Below are 19,932 nucleotides of genomic sequence, written 5' to 3' on the forward strand. Positions count from 1 at the left end.
TGTATAATGAAGGTCTCTAATTGGCATGGAGACAGCTTTTTATCATCGTTAACCATACTTAGCAATTATGGCCACACATCCAATTAAGGCCTTTCCTTTACAAGGTAGCTGTTGTTTAATCAACAGCTGAAAAAACTTAGCCATGTGATTTCCCCCCCCCCAAAAAAATAACTGCTCTGACGATTCTGCGGCTAGCACTTCCCAGCACCGGTGTCTAAGGTGGCAGCAGGCCAGGAAAGGCAGCCCGAAGCACACCGCAAGTCGCCATGGCTACCCGAACCACAACCACAACCCCGACACCGAGCCGCAGAAGAAGCACAGATCCAGCAGGCCGCCGGTGCATCAATCCATACCTCCCCCGCAGGTACGTCACGTCTGAAGTCAAAATGCGAACGCCACCTCCGGGGTGCGCCAACAGCGCAGTGCACCGAAAGCTCATTTTACAGACAGGAGTCGCTCCCTCTTCTAGGGCCGCTTCTCTTCCTGAGCGCCAGTGTTGCAAGTAGAAGCAAGAGCATGACAGAGTTTTCAAACTTTTTAATCGGGCAGGGGAGTGCGTTTCCCTCGAGCTACAAACGGACTTTTAATGAAATCAGCTCATTGCTCGCTGAAATTTATTTTAAATAGGTGGTAGTAAGATTTATATGAAAATGAATAAGTTTTCGTTTTCCAACCACCTGTTCAAAGGCAGTTCAAAAAGTGAACAGAGACGGCTAGCGTCATCTTGAAACTACTCCGTTACCACAGCACACAAAAAAGGTTACGTCTACAACAGTGCATTCAGAAAGTTAAGCACAGAAAAGACTGAACTGCAGACTGCTTTCTACAACTTTCTATTCAAACCTCCAACCCCATACAGCCTCACAGAAGGCATTAAAAATTCACTATCAAGCCGTGACCCTTCTTGAGTCCACTCCACATCAAAGTTTAATTAACCTTAAAAATAATAACAACAAAATGTTGTTACAGACGTACTGCAGCAAGGAGATGAGAATTTACATAAGTGGTGAATCACTAGTTAGTAAACTGGTCAAGTTTGCAGATGATATCTGACTAGGTGGATTAGCAAACACCGAAGCAGCTGTGAAGAAAAGTTATATACAGGTCTCGAAAAACCCACGATGGAACCTGATCCGAGCAACCCTCATTCAAAATCCTCATAAAGCACAAAGTCAACTCAGCACACTGCTTCAGCACCATCAGGGAAACACGAGGCAGAGAGCGCGTCTGGAAACTATGGGGAAGTGTGTCTGAAACAGAGAACAGGACACACTGGGATAAAGCTCCCCAGCCATACTGTCGAAGCTCCTACTGCGTCTACTTTCAAGAACAGCTGGATGGGATTCTCAGATCAATTATCCACCAGCAACTCTAGGATGGGTTGAAAGACCCTCCATAGTCTGTAATTATTTTCATGTTCTAATTCCTCCATTCTAATGGTTCTGATCCTAGAAATATCTTTCATAATTAGAAACAGTCATACATCTGTTACAAATGTAACTGTGTTCATTAACCATTCCGGATCAGCTGTTTAAAATATTACAAAAGTACCTTGGTGACTAAATCTGCAATTCCTGCAACTATTTTAGAATTTTTAACATTATGCAAACGTTTCTTTTTTAGCGGCAGTAAAGAAAAAAAGTTTTAAAATCCAATTACCACACAATACACCTACAAAAACGCACAGACAACAGACCAGGGAAAAGTTAAATTGTTGATGCATGTTCTTTACAAATATAATACAGCTCCTTCAGCAACTTTTATGACATGACTCATTTTGCCTAAAATACTTCAAAATAGGTGTCAGTAAAACAGGCTGGCTTAGCTTTACCATTTATCCAAGTGGGTCATTAAACCTCCATGCTTTGCCAGCAGGAGTAGTGGAGTAGTAGAGGACTTTATTGCCACATGTACATGTACACTGGAATTCTTAGTTGTGCCGATCTCTCTGGACAAACGCAGTACAACAGACAACATCACGCAATGCAGACAGTACATTACGACATAATAAACAGCACCACCAGAACAAGAAATATGTTGTGGAACAGTAAATATGCGGTAGTGAGAAAAACACCATGGTAGTCCATGCAAAAAGTGCCGTGTGCAGATGTGTATTGAGCCTGAGGCACTGCACAGCTGGCTGTTGAAGACGTGTACTGCAGTGAGGTAGAAAGTGTTCTTGCGTCGAGTGGTCCTTGCTAATAGTGCAGTACTGCTGGCCAGAGCGCAGGGGCGAGAAGAGTTTGTGGCCGGGATGGTTGGGCTTTACTGTGACAGCGAATGGTGCAGATCTCGCTGATTGATGGTAAAACAAAATGCGAAACAAAATGAAAATTAATCTTTCGCTGGAGAAAGAAACAATGAAACAAAACAGAGTGACAAAGTGACCCTTCGTTTTATACCTAGACATTTCAGAGTTGACAACGCAACTTACGTTGTATTCCCAGCGTTTCGGGGTTGTAAAAAAACTTTTCGTTACACATGTCGCCTTCACAGCAGCAGAAGAAGACATCTGGACTTTCCTTCTTCTCCACGCAGTCATTTCTGCAAGGAGTCAAGAACAGGGAACTGCGTGACAAGTCGGCATTTTCGTCTCGGAGAACACGCTCCACCTGCACACTCCCCAGAGCACTGCCTTCCAGGCAGTAAAACAGCCGTCCAAACCTGAGCGTCCGAATGCCACCCAGAACAACAATCAGGAAAATGAAAAATGTTAGCATATTATCAAAACAATTCAATATTCACAGCCAGTGTGCTGAGGTGGGCCAAAATCATACAATGGAAGCAATTTCACAGCAGATATGAAATCTGTGTAATAATCTGAGCAAGGCTAAGTAACACTGGCATATGCTGGTTATTCAATAAGCTTGTTATTAAAAGGGAAAACGTGATGATTTATACAGTATATGTTTAGTTAAGAGCAAAAAAAAAAACTTGGACTTCATTTAGGGATGTTGACAAATTTTTCAGCAGAGGAAGTAATCAGACTTTGACAAGTCAAGACATGTAAGGTGAACATAGTTTATATATTTTTTATTTAGTATGGTTTTGTTTAAACTGTAAGATGAACCACAGGAATTCATTTTAGCACCCAGCTCTTCCTAGATTACTAAACTGTTTATACTGTATCTCCGATTTAGTTTCCCGTTTTTCATTTCAAATTCAAAATGGATCATCTCCTCAGAAGTTCTGCTGCACAAATACCACTTGTCTGTTAAATGATAACAACACAACAAAGTCAGCTGTGTCTGCATGATTCAGAGGAATTTGTTAGTCTGTCAGTTTCTGGTGGAAACACTGCAGGACAAAAAGACCAGGGTCTTTTTCTCAGTTTCACTGCTTATTCTATGCACAGAGCTGGCTAGCTGTGCACACACCACAGTACCATGGTGTAAAATTGGTGATGAAAACATTCGTTTGAAAATGCAGTGGAACACGAGATCACAGGTCAGCCGCTGACCTTGCCCCTGTGATGTGATCTATCAGCTCTTTCTGCTGAACACACTTTGTTTCTCCGAGCGCCTGGCCATTTGCACCAGCCATTCATTTGCAATTGAATGCTTCAAGAAGCTTGTAAAGTAACATTTAAGCCTGAGTGCTTAGTGCAATAACTAAAGACAAGCAAAACAAATTAAAAACAATAACACTTACAGTAAACCACCAAAGAACCTAACTGTGCATATAACACTTGGATTTCACAGCAAAAATAAAACCTCATTCTGACACCGCTAAAATTCAGTCTAACCACCTGGCCCGTTATGAAAAGAGCTCACAGGAGAATACAGAATCTGCATGAGTTTAGGTCTGTATGCTGGACACCATTATTAAAACAACACAAACTTCAAAAGGAAAAGAAACATCTTTTTAACCTGTCGTAACAGTTGATGTCATCAAGCCAACAGCCTTGCTTGACAATTTCAATAGATCCAGAGATGTTCTTCCAAGTTGCAAAACAGTGTCGCCTTTTATCTTTCTCCCCGTAACAGGGCTCGATGCCACTGCGATTCGTCCTGTCCTTCTCCCAGCTGGCGTTGTAGTAAATGCACTGCTGTGTCTCCGATCGGCCAAGGATTGCACCTGAAGAGCAGGGGACAAATGAACAATGCTGAATCGAGATCTGCATTAACACTTTTTTCAGTTTTTCCTAGCAACAGGAACATGGAAAACAATTTTGAAGATAAAAATCTGTTCTGAGCTACTGTTGCAAGACTGGCAGTAAAACACAAAAGACTTATGATTAATGTTATTCAACCTGTATCACATTCACGTGAAATACGGATCCTATCAGGTAGCGTTAAGAGCCTCGCCATCTACTCATCATCTGTATAAAATTAATTTCACACACAAACAGTGCCAGTTGCTGTTGGATAACCCGTATCAAAGCTACGCTGCAGTTAATCACATCGAAACATTGGGCTTGGTTTACTGAAATGTGTTAAGGGGTACAGAACTGAAGTAAGAGACTTTTCTGAGCTCAGCCACAATAGACTAGGCTGGAGTTCCACGCGGGGGACACAGCTTTCAGAGGCCGAGCTCCCTTGTCATGTTCAGCACCAGCAGCTCGGCAAACCCAGGTCCTAATTTCAGAGGCGTGCGTCTTACGAGGAGCCTCACATGATGTCAGTCTCGAACCGGAGCATATTGCTTGTTCAGTGAAAATAAACGACTAAAGGCGGCAGGCTGGGGACGGGCTCGGGCTTGTGAATTTTTTATCACAAGCGTCCGCACCAGATGAAACACCTCCTGATACACCTAATCTGTGCAGCGGAGTCAGGAAGGCTGCCCAATTTGCACTCTCCTGGGGTGTTAAATAAGGTCAAATGGCAAAGCAACCAGAGCACAATGCTGCTTGTTTTTCCCTCACCCGCATGTGTGCTGGACGGACACGCTCGCTGCACTCTATCACACTGTACGGCAGTGCGTTCCAGCCCACACATGCTCTGCCACTACACTCCGGCTTTCCTCCATCACGGCGGCCCACCTGACGCTGCACTGAAACTGAACTGGAGCCAAACACGCCCTCTGGCTCTGATCCCAGAAACCATCCACCGTGGCTAAGATGTGTCACACACTAAAGCACAGCGCGTACAGGGCAAGGTCCGCCAGTAACCATTAACAGAAGATCTTTCCTATCACGCTCTGCAAAGCACATGACAGGGCGCTGTAATTAACTCACGCCACAGAAGAAGAAAGCAGCAGTGGCAGCATCAACACAACTTTAATCTGGAACAGCCCCACCACCAGTGAACGGGGGGGGCAGAATCTCCAGGCTTTCAGGCTGCCCGGACCCCCAGGCCTGGCCCCGGAGCTCGGGCAGGACGTGCGGCGATGAAAGCAGTGCCTCTCCTGAGGAAGGGGGCTGCGGTCACTCTGCTGTAGACCGGAAGCGCCAGCGTGAGGAACGGAAAGGGCGGCAGCTCAGATGAACGGCACAATTAACCGCCCTCTGGAAAAGAGGCTTGGCAGGCTCAACGGCACCCCGTCCAATTCCTGGTCACACAAGGACCGGGCTCTGCCAGTTTGAGACTCGGGGAAGCCGTCCTCGCCCGGCGCGCCAGCCTCCGGAGCCGAGAGGAGCGGGTACACCAGAGGCGAGATATCAGCCGCCCTGCCGAACGGCACCGCAGTGGGTGGTGCAATTTGTTAAAGCACTTGCACGGAAAACAAAGCTGAACAGCAAAAAGGCAGGAGAGCCGGGCACATCGCCATTTCCCCTCTGCCGAGCCAATTCCTCAAGTACCGAAGGCTTAATAGCAAAAGTAAATAAGTAAAAGGCATGAAAAGGAATAAAAAGAGATCAAGGGCGAATTTTGTAAAGTTATTGATTTACTCCCGCTGAATGCGGTTCAGGCACTGTATGGTGTGCAGTATTGTTTGTGGAGGTGAGCAGTGAAAGGATTTTAAGGTAAGTGCTTTTCTTTTGAAAAGCAAGAGAAAAGAGCAAATACTGACACCAAAATACAAAACTAGGATGAACTGTGCTAATGCACACTCAGCTTCAAAATGTCAGCAGTGTAAATCTAATACATATGCATCTCTGAGTCTTGATACTGAATATATACAACAAAATTATAAGCTACATGCTGTATTGTGTGCAGTGGAGTTTTGTGGTCATGGCATACAGTAGCTGTGGTACAGAATAATACTGCAATTTTATGATACCAGTATGCAGCACAACAGCAAGTCCAGATTAAAAGTGTATGTTTCAGAAGACAGCTAAGTTTTACACTTTAATTTCCCTTGCATTTCGCTCCATAAACACTTCCAGAAATACTGACGGGAACTCAGCCGAGCAGAGCTGTTTATCAGACTGTCTTCTGACACTCTACAGTAGTATTACTGGCGACATTCTGACACGGCAAAATCATGTTTCTGCGATCCAGGGCCTCCTTAGAACGTCTCCACGCAAGCAGAGACACAGATCTATGGCACACAGATTCCTTCACACTCTGAAACGCGTTCATTTCGCTCCGAGCAAAACTGTTCAGGACTGCAAGGCCACGGTTTCAAACAGGCTCGTCTGCTGGAGGAATTCGAAGTTATTTTAAAAAGGGCCGTCACCAGTTCATTGAATAAAAACCCGTATCCACTCAAGAGGCGGTCAAAACTCAACAGCCCCCAACTGGACATCGCTCTCTTTGCTCGTCTTCTGAACAGCTGGTCTTCATACCCAGAAGCTGGGGGTGGCAGGCGAGTTGTGACACCTTGAGCTGCTCACATTAATGGCCCGTACACTCCATCTTGGCAGGGCTCGCACCTCCCAGGATGCAACACACATTTCTGGCCCGCGCCCACACCAACCCTGGCACCATCCTTCAGCAACAAGCTCTTGGATATCGCGAAAGTTGGTGCGCTGCCTGGTCTCGACCTGTCTGCTCCTGCCAGATCTCTTCTGTGACGTTCAATCTACCGGAGAACCGCTCCGTGATCTCTTTCCGAAGTACTGGAGAGGGCGTGGTGCTGGATGAACGCACGAGTGTACTCGTTTGGTTCAGACAGCGGAGCTTAAGGGGGCAAACTGTGCTGTCACTTTAGGGTGGCTGACTTCTAGCTCCAGTAAATTCTTCTTTGGCTGGCATGGCTTGCATGGTCTACCTCTCTCGCCATGAGCCAGAGAGGTGACTGCTGAAGGGCCAAGGAAATACTGGGTGTTTGCCCAACTGGAAGGGATGCAGTCATCACCAATGGGGAGAAATTTGTACTGCCCACTGTTGAAGGGTATATTAAACTGGACCCAATCGCACTACACAGCTCCACCACCCACTGTGCCTCTGAGCTGGTTGGTGTCAACAAACACCAGGTGCTCAGAAGGTTGTGGGTTATTGCACCCGTTAGTTATCCTCAGGCCCTCACGGTGGGGGAGGAACACCAAGCACCTCCCTGGGCAGTGGAGCACCTGAAAGGTGAGATTCCCTCTCCCTCTCCTCCAGAAGGCGGTGCTGCATCAGAGCCAGGGCTGGGGTCAGGCAGTGGCCAGTGCGTCAGGACTCGGAGAGCACCACAGGGCCCAATACGTGGGCTCTCTGGCCATGAAGAGGTCAGCCACAGTCTGGCCACACACGTCCACCACCGCCACACAACCCCAGTGGCGGAGTGACCATTCTGGGCCGTCTGATCTGCGGCCATTTTCTGAAGCCTGGGCAGGTGGACTATCCTGACAGACAGCCTCTAGAGGGCGCACTCCACCCCGCCCCACCTCCAGCACCAGCAGGAGGCCTGTAAAAGTTTCCAGGTGCTGCTGTTGATCTACCTGTTGTACCCTGGGGTGAGCTTGCCCGTGGTTTGATGCATAAAGGTGAGACTTGAAAGTCATGACTGTAACAGCAATAAAGGATCATAATGCAAAAGGGGGGCTCTTGCAGGCTACAGGGCAGCAAAATTCCTTCTAAAAGCTGTATGAAACTGCTGTATTATGTCATTTCATTATGCAAATTGTTAGTTTATACGACCCATGCACTTAATTCAAAATGCAAGAAAATAGATCAACTAAATATGAGAAATATAATGCCTCCCTCAAGTGACTGTCCTGAATGGGGTGTTGATTATTACAAAAGCTTGCTGCTGTGTCTACTACAACACTTAGTCAATTCACCAAACCATCAAGCCCTTAACACTTTTAACTTTTAACATTTAAGCACTTTAATCAACCCCAGTTAGATATTTTAGGATTTTGAAATCCCTGCTTTGACATGATTTTACTACAACATGTAAAGAATGACGAGAACATAATAAAGTTTAAAAACAAAAACAGGCCATTCAACCCATCAAGCCCATTTAGTAACTGACCCACAGTAATTAATCACGGTAAGCTAATTCACCCACGGATCTCATCCAGCAGTTTCCTGAAAGAAAGACTTCAACAGCATGGCTGGGCAGCTCTTTGTTAAGAAGTGCTCCTGTACTTGGTTTTAAATGTATTTGTGCATCCAGCAATGCATATGCAGCTCATCTTCCATGGTGTTCTTTACTTTTGAATCTGAACACTGAATCTGATTTTATACAAAGTGTATGAATGTCAGAAATCTAGCTTCATCATCACGGCTTCATCATGTCCGTTGGATTCTAACCTTTGTAGTCTCATTGGCAGTGCAGCCACCATGCAGGTGTGTCTTCTCTAAAGAAAGAGTCATGTTTCACAAACAACCAAGTCCTGGGATTGTTCAATTTACCATCCTTATACACTCTGTCAACACAGGTCATCGTGAAAACCACAGAGCTTAAAGGAAAGTGTGATTCTAAATACCTTGACTGATGTGTACTGGGAAAACTACAATCTTCTTCTCCTTCACAACTGAAACAGAAATGCATGTAGATACAAGCTCGGCACCGTTCACCACCTCACTAGATTTCACAAGCCTCCCACACGCAGAATATTTAAAAACTCTTCATGTGTACATCGCAATCATTCACTGTCGAAAGGGAAAACGTGTGCTGCTGTATCTAAGGTTGAGCACATTGCAGTGAAAGCATTCAGAAAAAGCATTTTAATGTGCTAGTACATTACTGGTTTGGAATCCAATTATATATTACAATTAGAAATGCTTTAAACTCTATAATGCATCACTGGGACACTAGACTATAAAATAACATTTTATCTTTATTTGTTTTAAGCATAAAAAAAACTTTCCTGACAATTGTGGCATGGGTCTTGTTGTGATATGAGAAACGTGATATGAAATGATGCACACTGAAAGGTAAACAATTTGGCATTGTATTATGTTTGGACTTGGGAAGGTCAGAGGGCATCACAATGCTTCTTGCACAATGTACATAGACTTGTTAAATACATACAGAGTATAATATGAAAGTGTTATACAGATTCCTTAATGTGTTTAGACATGCCCCAATTTCATCACACTCTTTAGTTTATCTACAAAAATATGCCACACTCTCAGCTTCCACAGTAAATCTTTTAGTTTAAAAATGTAATCCGTAAGGTTTAATCAAATACAATAACAACATATAGGCGATAACAAGAACCATTCTGCTGATTGTAGAAGAATGCCTCAAGCTAGTTTAAGAGAAAAATCTTGAGTTTGAATTAGTATTGTGGTTAGCCAAAACAACAATTTAAGAGCAAGCGCTTAGAGTAACAAAAAAACAATCTCATGTTAGATCTTGGCATATGACCACAAGTGTCAAGATTCATCATGATGAAATTTGTAGTTATTAATTCTACGTGACCTACAGTAATAATGGGCTTAATATTTTACAGTTCAGCCTAATTCAAACATAACGATTTGACATTTTCTTACATGGCAGAGCAGAAGTCTTTGACACTATCAGGGTGTTGCAATTCATGTAAGTTGTGAGCAGTAACAGTTGGCTCAAAGCCTCAGCTAGTGTTTTCTACAATTACAACAACAGTTGAGTTTTATTACTACAGCTTGGTTTGTGTATTATGTCTCAGGCTTTTTTACAGTGTACACCCATAGCAAGTGGTATCAGAGTGAGCTGTGTGTGCAGTTGACATCCTGATTGCACTGCTCAAGGCCTCACTCAGAAAGCCTGGACCTATCACTTGAGGCGTCTGCCTAGCAGCAGGTGAGCCAAGATGCAGGTAAACAGATAATCAAAGGGGGTTTCCACAGACTTACTCTGGTTAATTTATCTCATGGTAAATCATTACACATTACACCCATAATAACAGATAAACATTCAACAGCCATCAACACATCAGAAATGCAGAGACAGAGAACACAAGGGATGAAGACCAGCAGAGAGGGAAACAGAGGTGGAGACAAAGCTGGTGTCATGCAAGAGAGCCTTGTTCCGTTCAGGCTTGGAGACCAGAGTCGCACTCAGTAAGCTGAACATTACCATAGAGATCTTGCTGTCCCATTTATCTCCCATACTGTGGAATCCTCAAGCTAAAAACATTCTCCTAGTGTGGTGATGCATTGTTAGAATAGGGAGGTGGCTTCCCGCACACTTTTGGGAAACTCATGTTGTAGGAAGGGAAATTTAGTTCTGTTCAGGATCCATTTATTGATTATTCAGGATGCGGGTCTTCATGGCCTGGTAAGGTGTTTTCTAGCCTTTGCAGATTACAAGGATATATTCTGGGTTTCTAGGTCTGGAACGTACTGATTTATACAAATGTGTTCTTGTGCGATATACTGTTCAGTTGTCTTGGTGACTGTTAACAGATATTTGTTTGTTTTGTCGAAGTCACTAGAGCTGTGCCCCACATTTACCAAACACTACGGACATGAACCTGACCTCAGGTGTTTCAGAAGAGCGTGATGAGCTGGCAGACGGTATAGCACTCAAACAAGATACTGCAAAACTAAATATTATACTCCATGGAAGTAAAATATTATAATCCCTTCTCTGTGTAAGAAGATGAAAGACGTGAAAGGATTAATCTGGAAAATGAAATACTCCTCTAATGTAAATATGACATATATTCTTCCCCTGCTAAAAAATGACTCACCTAACAGTTTAAGGACACTTTCATTTTGTCCTGACTGATAGAAGTGACAAAACGCTTCAAACTAAAATGACCCCAGATCCATCCAGATACAATGCCAGGTTCAATGCAAACACAGGGAGCCTCAGGCAAAAAAACATGCAGAACAAGTGCAGTAACACAGGGCTATGGAAAATAATAAGAAAACAAAACCCGAGATAAAATGTGTAACACAATAGCATGTGCATGACATCTAATTGGCACAGGGTGTCATGGACTTGTCTATAAAACTTCATCGCATAAATGAGAAAGGCCAGAGCTGCTTTAACAACATGTCTGGTAGCTTATTTCATACTCCTACCACTCTTTGTGTGAAGATAGTGCCCCCCGTTCTTAGTTTTAAATGCACTTCCCAGTAGTACTGGGGAAAAAAAGGTAGAGTAATACTCGGGTATATCTGTTTCATTCGTCACAAATTGAACTATCTGTTCTTCCTGCCAGCACAAGCTTTTTTCCTCATGTCTAAGATTTCTTTATTTCTAAGCTCCACAAATTTTTCATAGTGAAATTGTTAAAGGGAGGAGTTAAAACGAAGGTTGTGCGAGTTCATCTCAAACACGTTCAGAAAGAACCCCGTATCTCTGTCTTGCAGACACAACCTTATCTGTTAGGTAGTCACTCACAGCAGAAATAATAAATACACCTGAAAACAAACAAAACATAATTTTTGTAGGGCTTTTTAGTCAATTTCAGCTCTTGTAGCACACGGTACTTTGTCAACATCAGACAAAGCATATTTCTTATACATGCGCATAAATGCCATTTTGAACATACATTTCAACAAAACTGTTCTCACTAAACACCAACTAAAAAAAAACTTGCCATTGTTAGGGTAAACAGAAGTTTAACCATCCAAAGACTTTCCTCCTACCATAAATGTTAAAAAGTTCACCTCAGCAGCGTCAGAGACTGACAGGACAATTACACGGACTCCACAGAGTCTAGACTTGGCAGACTTACCCATGAGTTCCTGCCATTAATGCTGCGAGCTCTCATTTGCTGTACTGCAGCCAAACATGATGGAAAGAGGTGGTAATCATAGATTTGCAAGCCAAAACACTGCTGGGTTATGAAATGCCACTGGCACAATGCTGACCAAAAGTTACTTAAACACAGAAAAAAAGCACGTACTACAGCATCTTGCAAACACAAAACATGGGATGTGCAGAATGTCAGCAGGCTGTATTAAACATACCTAAATACAGTGAACACAGGAGCCCTGATGCAGTAAGAAGCTCATCATAATGAATCAGCCATCGATTACTCAAAAAATTCCTGGTAAAGGTTTTGGCTGCCTGGAGCCTTATTGGAACAGCGGTAGGGCACAGGTAGGACAGGACTACACCTGGACAGGACATCAGTGTTTGTTGAAGGCTGCTGGTCATACAGGTCTTAGCCATTCCAGCAGGAGTTTTCTCTGGTACGGTGCACTAAAGAGCGCTGTGTTACTCCAAGCCACACTGTCAAGCCAGGGGAGAGACCCTGGAGGACTAGATCAGATACTTTAACCCAATCACATAGTATAAATATGTGTTATTGTATTATCACAGCAAATCAAATGAGCAACTTTCCTATCTTGCAAGTACCTTTGGAAAACAGGCCTGAAATTCACCTTAATTTTATGGTAATATGTCAATGACAACAGGCAAATGCATGAAAATCTCTAGAAAGTGTATCAAGATCAACCTGTCCATAACAGGACCACAGCTTTAAGACAGGGAAAAATTGAAAATGGCTTCAGGGCATTTCTGCACTATTCCTTCTTTTGTGCCAAAATGCAGTAAGGTATTAAATTCCTTTAATGTTCATGGATTTGATACGAATGTAGCTGCACGATACAGATGATTATGGAAGCGGAACATAAAAATTTCAGAACAGCTCATTCACCTTGACTGCACTCCCTGTTCTCGCTGAAGGCTACCATAAACACAGCTCATTGCGAGACTCTGCAGCTTTAATACAAATGAAGTGTCTAAATAATGCTGACTTTCTGTTTTACTGGAACAGTCTACCATTGTTTTAGCTTTCCTGTTGAAGCAGAAACAATTCAGAATGCATTGTAAGCCAGACACAGTCCTGTTTCTTCCTTACAGTAGCTGCATTTTCACAGTGCCCTGTAGCAAAGTAATGGCAGGCGATTTTCAGGTGCAAAGTGTCATATTCTCAAAGCCTTGCATTAAATATTCATTTCAACCCCGCTGTCACCAGCAGACTTTGTCTACTTACTATTATTACAAGGGTCAAATGGTAGTTGTCTGTAGGAATATCTCCTGAATTCAGGCCTCCCAAAGGTCCTTCATAAAGGCTTTATAAGAACAAAGGAGAGGAGGCCACTTGGCCCACCTAGTCTGTTTGGTGGTTCTTAGCTAATCGATCTGATGAATTCATCCAGCTGCTGCTTGAAAGAATCCAGAGTATCAGATTCAATAAAATAGCTGGGTAGCTTGCTCCACACTCCCAGGTCCCTGTGGGTAACGAAGGGGCTCCTGTTCTCGGTTTCCACTGCCCTTCCATGCAGTTTCCACTTGTGGCCTCTGGTGGGTGTTTGACTGTCCACTGTGAAGAAGTCCACTGGGCTGCAGACATACTGCACCAGCACACACAGACATCACCTCCAGCGCCTGCTGCACGCTACCAGCTTAAAGGAGGTCGCTTAATTGTTTTCATTTCATGCAGCTCTGATTACATACTGCGCTATGTGTTCTGCTCTATTTCTAACAGCACTACACTCCTGCAGCCTGGACCAGCTCCTGAACACATGACCTCTTCCTGGCAGGAAGTTGAGAGCGGTACTGTGTCCCGCTGTGGCGTGGGACAGTCAGAGGGACAGGAGACAGCCTGTGTGCAGTCTAATCACTGCAAGAACATGCAGATCGCCCTCCCGTGGCTGGTTCTACTCCAACGGCGCCAGGTGCATGTCGCGGGTCGTGGGGAAAGTCCAAGCTGGGGAAAGTTAAAGATCACGATCCTTTACGATTAAAACCGCTGTGTCAACGCTGGTATTCTTTATTATTTTGAAACGGCTGACAACGTGGAGTTACAATTCTTAGTCATCTGGAGCATTCAGTCACAGAGAAACATACGTCATCAGCAGCAATAAAACCGGAGCAGAACTAAGCAGAGGCTGTACGAGGCCCTAACGAGACACACACAGTAATGCAGACTTGATGCTTTAGGACACTGAGCTGTATTTTTTCTACCCGTGTTAGAGTTTCCATTGAGGGCTCTTGCCAGTTTAAGATGTTTCTACTGAACCGCGACAAATGTTTGGTGTATGTTTACTACAGATACAAACAAAACAAACCAGAGACTGAAAATGCTGGAATGTGTATAAGGCATAATCACATAATACTGTTCACTGCCATCAGGATAATTTACCACACTCCATTTGAGGGGCAAACCCAGATTGGAGACGGATGCAAAAAACGATCAGACATGGAAAATTACATGTTCCTCAACGTTTTCCTCTTATACACGATCTCTCCTTCAGGAACAGCACGCCCATCCCACTGTTTCACACGCTCGATTCTCGGGAGCCAGGAGACCAGGACTACAACGGGGACAAACCCAGCAGTCAGTGAACCCTCCTTTGCGGAAGGAGATTCCCCGTGTTGGAAACAGGCAGCTTCTCGATCCCGGGGTCGTGGGACGGCGCTACAGAAACACGCTTCTGGCTGTTTCAGGGCCTAACCCCGCACAGCTCTCCAAACAGAGCACACGCACCATGTCTTCCACACACGAGGACCAGTGCACTCGGGAAGAGGCAGAACCGGTTTCATCCTCCAGACGTGGAGAGAAGCTGGCCATCTTCTCCCGCTCCAGTCCAGACACAGCTCACGGGAAGTCGCCTATGCGTGATCATATGCGGGAGAGCAGTGGTTGTCCGTGTGCAGGATGCGTCCCGTGGCCGGCTGGGAGATCACTGAACAGCAGACTGAGCGTCCTCTCCAGGGTGGCACACGCTTAGCGGGGGTCCCGCAGGGCCCCCTCTGGCACCCCCATCCTTTCTTTGCCTTGCTCGGCCTTTTTCACTTTTCCTTCTTGTGGGGTTTGTTTCTTTAGTGTGCCCAACTGCTTCCCAGTCTCTTCTTCAGACACCTTGTTTGCGGTCCATCTCCAAGTTCGTATTGTGTCAGAATCAAAAGAAATATTTTCAAACTTAACCTTTTCCCAAGAAATCACTTTTCTCCAACCCAAAATCATTTTCAGATTTTCCCTTTAAAATAAAATTATTATTAAAATAGCATTACATGAATAATTTTGTAATTAAACGGTAATTGGTGAATAGGAAAACTGCAGTTCTAACGCTGTCTTGCACTACTGCATCCATCCTTGAAAACTGACGTCCCACAATTTCTCCTCCTTGCGTTACGATAGTATACTCCCAAGTCGCTGAGGATCAGTGAATGCACATGTACTCCGGCACACAGGGTCCTGATGTCTGCTGAGCGGAGTCTGGCCACCTCACAGTCTGATGACTGGAAGTGCATGACACACTCTTCTCCACATGAAACGGCACAGCAAGCAGTCATTTCTCACACTGCTCAGGATTTCCAGCAGGAAAATACAAAACAAAGCAGTAACTACAGCGCAGTACGGTATTTATTTCCTCCCAAGTTCTTTGTGTTATCTGGGGGCATGTCTGTTGATCTGTATTGGGATGCCCATGGTATGTATATCGCATAGGGGAGATCTTTTTTCATTATCTATGGACAATTCAGGAATGTGTCCCCCCGGAATGAGGAGAACTGGGTGTACTGGCAAGTAACGCAGGTATGTATATCGCATAGGGGAGATCTTTTTTCATTATCTATGGACAATTCAGGAATGTGTCCCCCCGGAATGAGGAGAACTGGGTGTACTGGCAAGTAACGCAGGTCCGTCCCCTTTGTTTACCTGAAAATACGACGCCTTGAGGGTTTTATTTCAATCCTAGCCACTGGTTTAGTTCTTCAGCCACAGAAAGTTCACTTTATTCTTTACACAGCATCAAAGGCACAATTGTATGATGAAATTATAGTCTAGGGATGCATTAGAATCCACTTTATTAGGTCCTACTGAAGCACTAAGAAGTGAATTATCACAAAAGCACTAGTCTTTCCACAAATACATTAAAACAACAGAACTCAGCAACAGAATCTGATCCTTTAATCTGCACTGGAATGTTTAACAGCCAATCAGTCTCTGTTTCAATGATGTTTGTGATCACTGCAGCTTACGAAGAGGCTGAGCATTCAGGCTCTAAATGAACTGCTGTGGTTCAGGCCTTCTGCATTCCACACATATGAAAAAGAGCAGGGTTTTAATAGGATTTCATAGGGTGCACATATTTTACATTCCTCATGTTTATTACACAGAAAAAGCTCTCATGGCATTAATCATCCTTCGTAAAATAAATGACAGGCTATATGGACTGCTACATTTTGAAAGGGCAAAGTTATGAAACATAAAATGACTGGTATGTAATGCATTTTATATGCATCTATGAAAGTGGTCAAATATTTTTGACATGTTCCAGATGAAACCCTGAAAAAAAAGGGTTGTAATGTATGAATGCACAGACATCTTTGCAGACATTCTAATCAAGAAATGATCAAGTATGTAAAAACAGAAGTGTGCTATAAAGGATAAAATCGGTAGCGGATGGTAAAAACATCAATGAAAAGAAAGTGAGAGACCCTTTATTCTGCATGCTTTCAGTCTGATTTCAAATCCTTGGCTCTTCCTATACCATGCAGGAGACATTACACCACACCGGCGGGGCCAGTGCACAGCTCACAGGTCAACTGCAGGAAGCCCTCAGCAATGTCCTTGTGATTTATCAAGACAGAGCCAAACAGCCTTTCAGTAAACCGCCTCATCTAAGCACTGCATTAATCCAAAGGAAACTGATCCGCTGTAGCTTCAATCCAAGAAAAGTGTTCAAAGCCATATCCTTATCAATCCCTCCCAAAGTGGAGTAGTCATCCAACACACTGTTGCAGAGTCTGCCCAGCCCCTGCAGGGCAAGATCAACAGAGACATCGTGCTACAGCTGACGGCTGGAAACTGAACACCAAACCCCAGGCAAAGCTCCCCTTACACGCCTCCTCCCCCACCAGCAATACACAAGAGTGAGAAACCTGCATTGATGAGTAAATAAGCAGTGTGCACGGCCCATTTTAAACCACGTAGTGCCAGGCTTCCACACTGCACTCTTGACAAACTCGGCCTCTACATGCCAAGGGCACCAGTGCCCTTGCCTCTCCACCAGCTGGAAGTGATGACTTTTTACAAGGATGCAAAAAGCCATTGTTTTAGCAATCCAGGTTGTTTCCAGTGTATGTGGAGGGTAAATCTAACCCGGTCCCTCCCTAGTCTACTGTGCCATCACCTCTGCAGCACAAACCGTCACTCAAACCGTCTGCCGAGATGAAACAGAAAGGGTGCACGTGTATTTCTCCAAGAGTTCGGCTACAGAACATTACATAGGCCAATTTAAAACACACAGGACAGATCCACTAGCTATGAACATATTAAGAGACATGTGCAGAATTCTGCTGTGTGTACAGGTCAGCCAGCTCTTAATGAAAAACACAACCAGGTGTAATCAGTTTACATCTTCCTGTAAGTGCAAGTAAAATGCAGTCCTCTAACCCATTCCTCATGAAACAGACACACAATTCCAGTAGGACTATTATTTTTAATGCATTATCTGTGATGGGTAAAATGCCCTCTCCCCCCTCAAATGACTTAAATGCACAGTAATGGAAGCAAATCAGCCCAGCTGATGGTCAGAGGCAGCATGGATATCTTCTCTACAGACTTCGCTCACAGTTTCAAAAACGTCGGCACAACCGAAAAACAGACAAGGTTAAAAGTCTTGGGAGACTTAAAACTAGAACATGATAAATGTACAACAACCAGTTTTAATCAAGGATCAAAGCAAGAGCAGAGCGCAGCCAGACTGTCTAGACTGGAGTCTACAGCAGGAAGCCTCTGTAGCACATAAAACAACATCTGCAAGGCACATTAATCACACTTAGGGCTTTCTTGAGGTCTCCTGAACACTAAGAAACTCACACTAAAATCTATTAGGTCTTCATAGTTTATGACAAGAGGACTTGCTGAAGAAAAAGCTCCACTGAAACACCCCCAGCGGAGCAGCTTGCTGGCAGCTCAGCGAGCTCGGAGACTGATGGCTCCAGCGTTAATTCAGTCATCTGGGGGAAGAAGAAGCCGTCTCTCCCATCACACCTTCATGGCAGGGCAGAGCGAGGGCTACGGCACCGCGCACTGCGGACACACAGCGCGAAAAACAAAAACACGGTCCGGGGTGTTATACCACCTGCGGTGTTTTAACTTCTACTGAATAACAGTTCCTTACAGTAGTTAATTAAAATTTAATAGCAAAAAAAAAATCAATAGCAATGATTTATTAAACTTTTAGCCGCTCAGTATTTTCTATATAGAAAAAAAATCTTTTAGGTACCAGAAGTGCAATTCAGCGATATAGTCTTGCCTGACCTTAACATAAAGGAGAACACCATAAGATCTTACAGTTCATACCAACTGAATTTTGAATACGGATTTAGTCAATAAGCAAATGTTTCTTTTTTAAATACTCTTTTAGCAGTATGTCTGTCAGTGAATCTGCCTAGACAGTTCACAATACAAAACAACACAAAGTAAGAAGTCCAGAGCAGCTCAGCTTCGACCGCAGCCTACAGTTCGATAACCAGAATAATGACTTGACCCACAGAAGCTGTGGGCTGTCACACAGATCTAAAGGGCCTGTGGTGTACTGTACTTCCAGCCTATACAGCCATGTCTTCTCACGGCCCCATCCCCAAGCACAGCTGGGGGCGCACACAGACCGGTCCTGCAGAACTGGAGTCCGGGGCCACACACCTGGATTCAACATCACGCTACAGTTGTACCTTTATAAACTTTCAAACTCTGTTCGATGTTAAAAAAAAAATCTCCATCTGACCTGCAAGCTAAGCACTTTGATTCTCTGGTAAATCTTTGTTTTGCTGCCTGCCTGTTGGCACTGCCAGCCCTAGAATTTGCCAAAGGGTTTAAAGATACGTAGAGAGAAAGAACACAATTAATTAATTAGCCAACAGTGTTTTTCCTCTTGATACTGGGTAAAAAACACTAACTGCATAAAATCTATTGCTGTTTTGTCAATCACAAGGAAAATACTCTGTCGATGAATACAAAGTGTTATTGAAAACTGAATTTCAAAATCCAGCCTGCTTTTAAGAGCAAAAAGGTGCCAAGTTAAACAGAACAAAGCTTAGACTTTAAGCCTGATTTCAACATAGGAAAAGCGAAAACACGTTTAAGTTCTTCCAAAGCAAAACAAATCCTACATATAAACACTTCAAAGCGATACTTAACGCAACTTGTTGTCAAAGTGCTTTACCCTCTCTGAATTTACTTCTCTGTAAATCCACACTTCTCTCTGTCCTTAAATCCAGGAGGCCAAATTAAATCTCTGTTCATAAATCAAAAACATACAGCAGGATGTCCCATTTTTCACACTGCTGGAAAAGCAGGTGATGTCAGACATGTAGGCTTTCTGGCTCATCTTGATTGAAAATTTCTTCCTTGGAATACACTCTTCCCAGATGCAGTGCACGTCCATTGGCAGGAAAAATCCACCAGGGAATCGAGGAACGAGGAGACGCCCACCAATCAATAATCTTTCCTCCCTGCAGTCCGCAGTGGAAAATTTTGAATTAAACTGCGAAATGAGGAAGTGTTAGACTGAACTGGCTAAAAACCTGCAGGACTCTGAAGTCAGGAATAAGCGCTAAAGTCGCACTGACGGAATTTGCAACAGCTGCAATGCATTTTATTCCAGCTCAGACATGTCAGAGACTGGGGCAGAGCTCACTGAGGCCCAAACATTTGTCACAGCAAGAGATTGGGTCTTTCAGAAAATATTTACTGCACATCAGCACAGTTCAGTT

General features: G+C 43.9%; 1 protein-coding gene across 1 annotated transcript in view; it reads right to left on the reverse strand.

Annotated features, from left to right (window-relative positions):
• Positions 1-19,932, reverse strand: part of LOC148822450 (activin receptor type-2A) — a 52,282-nt gene that overhangs the window by 19,041 nt on the left and 13,309 nt on the right. The window contains exons 2-3 of the mRNA XM_088930130.1: positions 3,870-4,077; positions 2,435-2,544 (exon numbers count right to left, since the gene is read on the reverse strand). Coding sequence (XP_088786256.1) covers positions 2,435-2,544; positions 3,870-4,077 — 318 coding nt within the window. The remainder of the gene's footprint in view (positions 1-2,434; positions 2,545-3,869; positions 4,078-19,932) is intronic.

This window comes from Atractosteus spatula, chromosome 13, assembly GCF_055471065.1.
Source record: "Atractosteus spatula isolate fAtrSpa1 chromosome 13, fAtrSpa1.hap1, whole genome shotgun sequence".
Lineage (NCBI taxonomy): Eukaryota > Metazoa > Chordata > Actinopteri > Semionotiformes > Lepisosteidae > Atractosteus > Atractosteus spatula.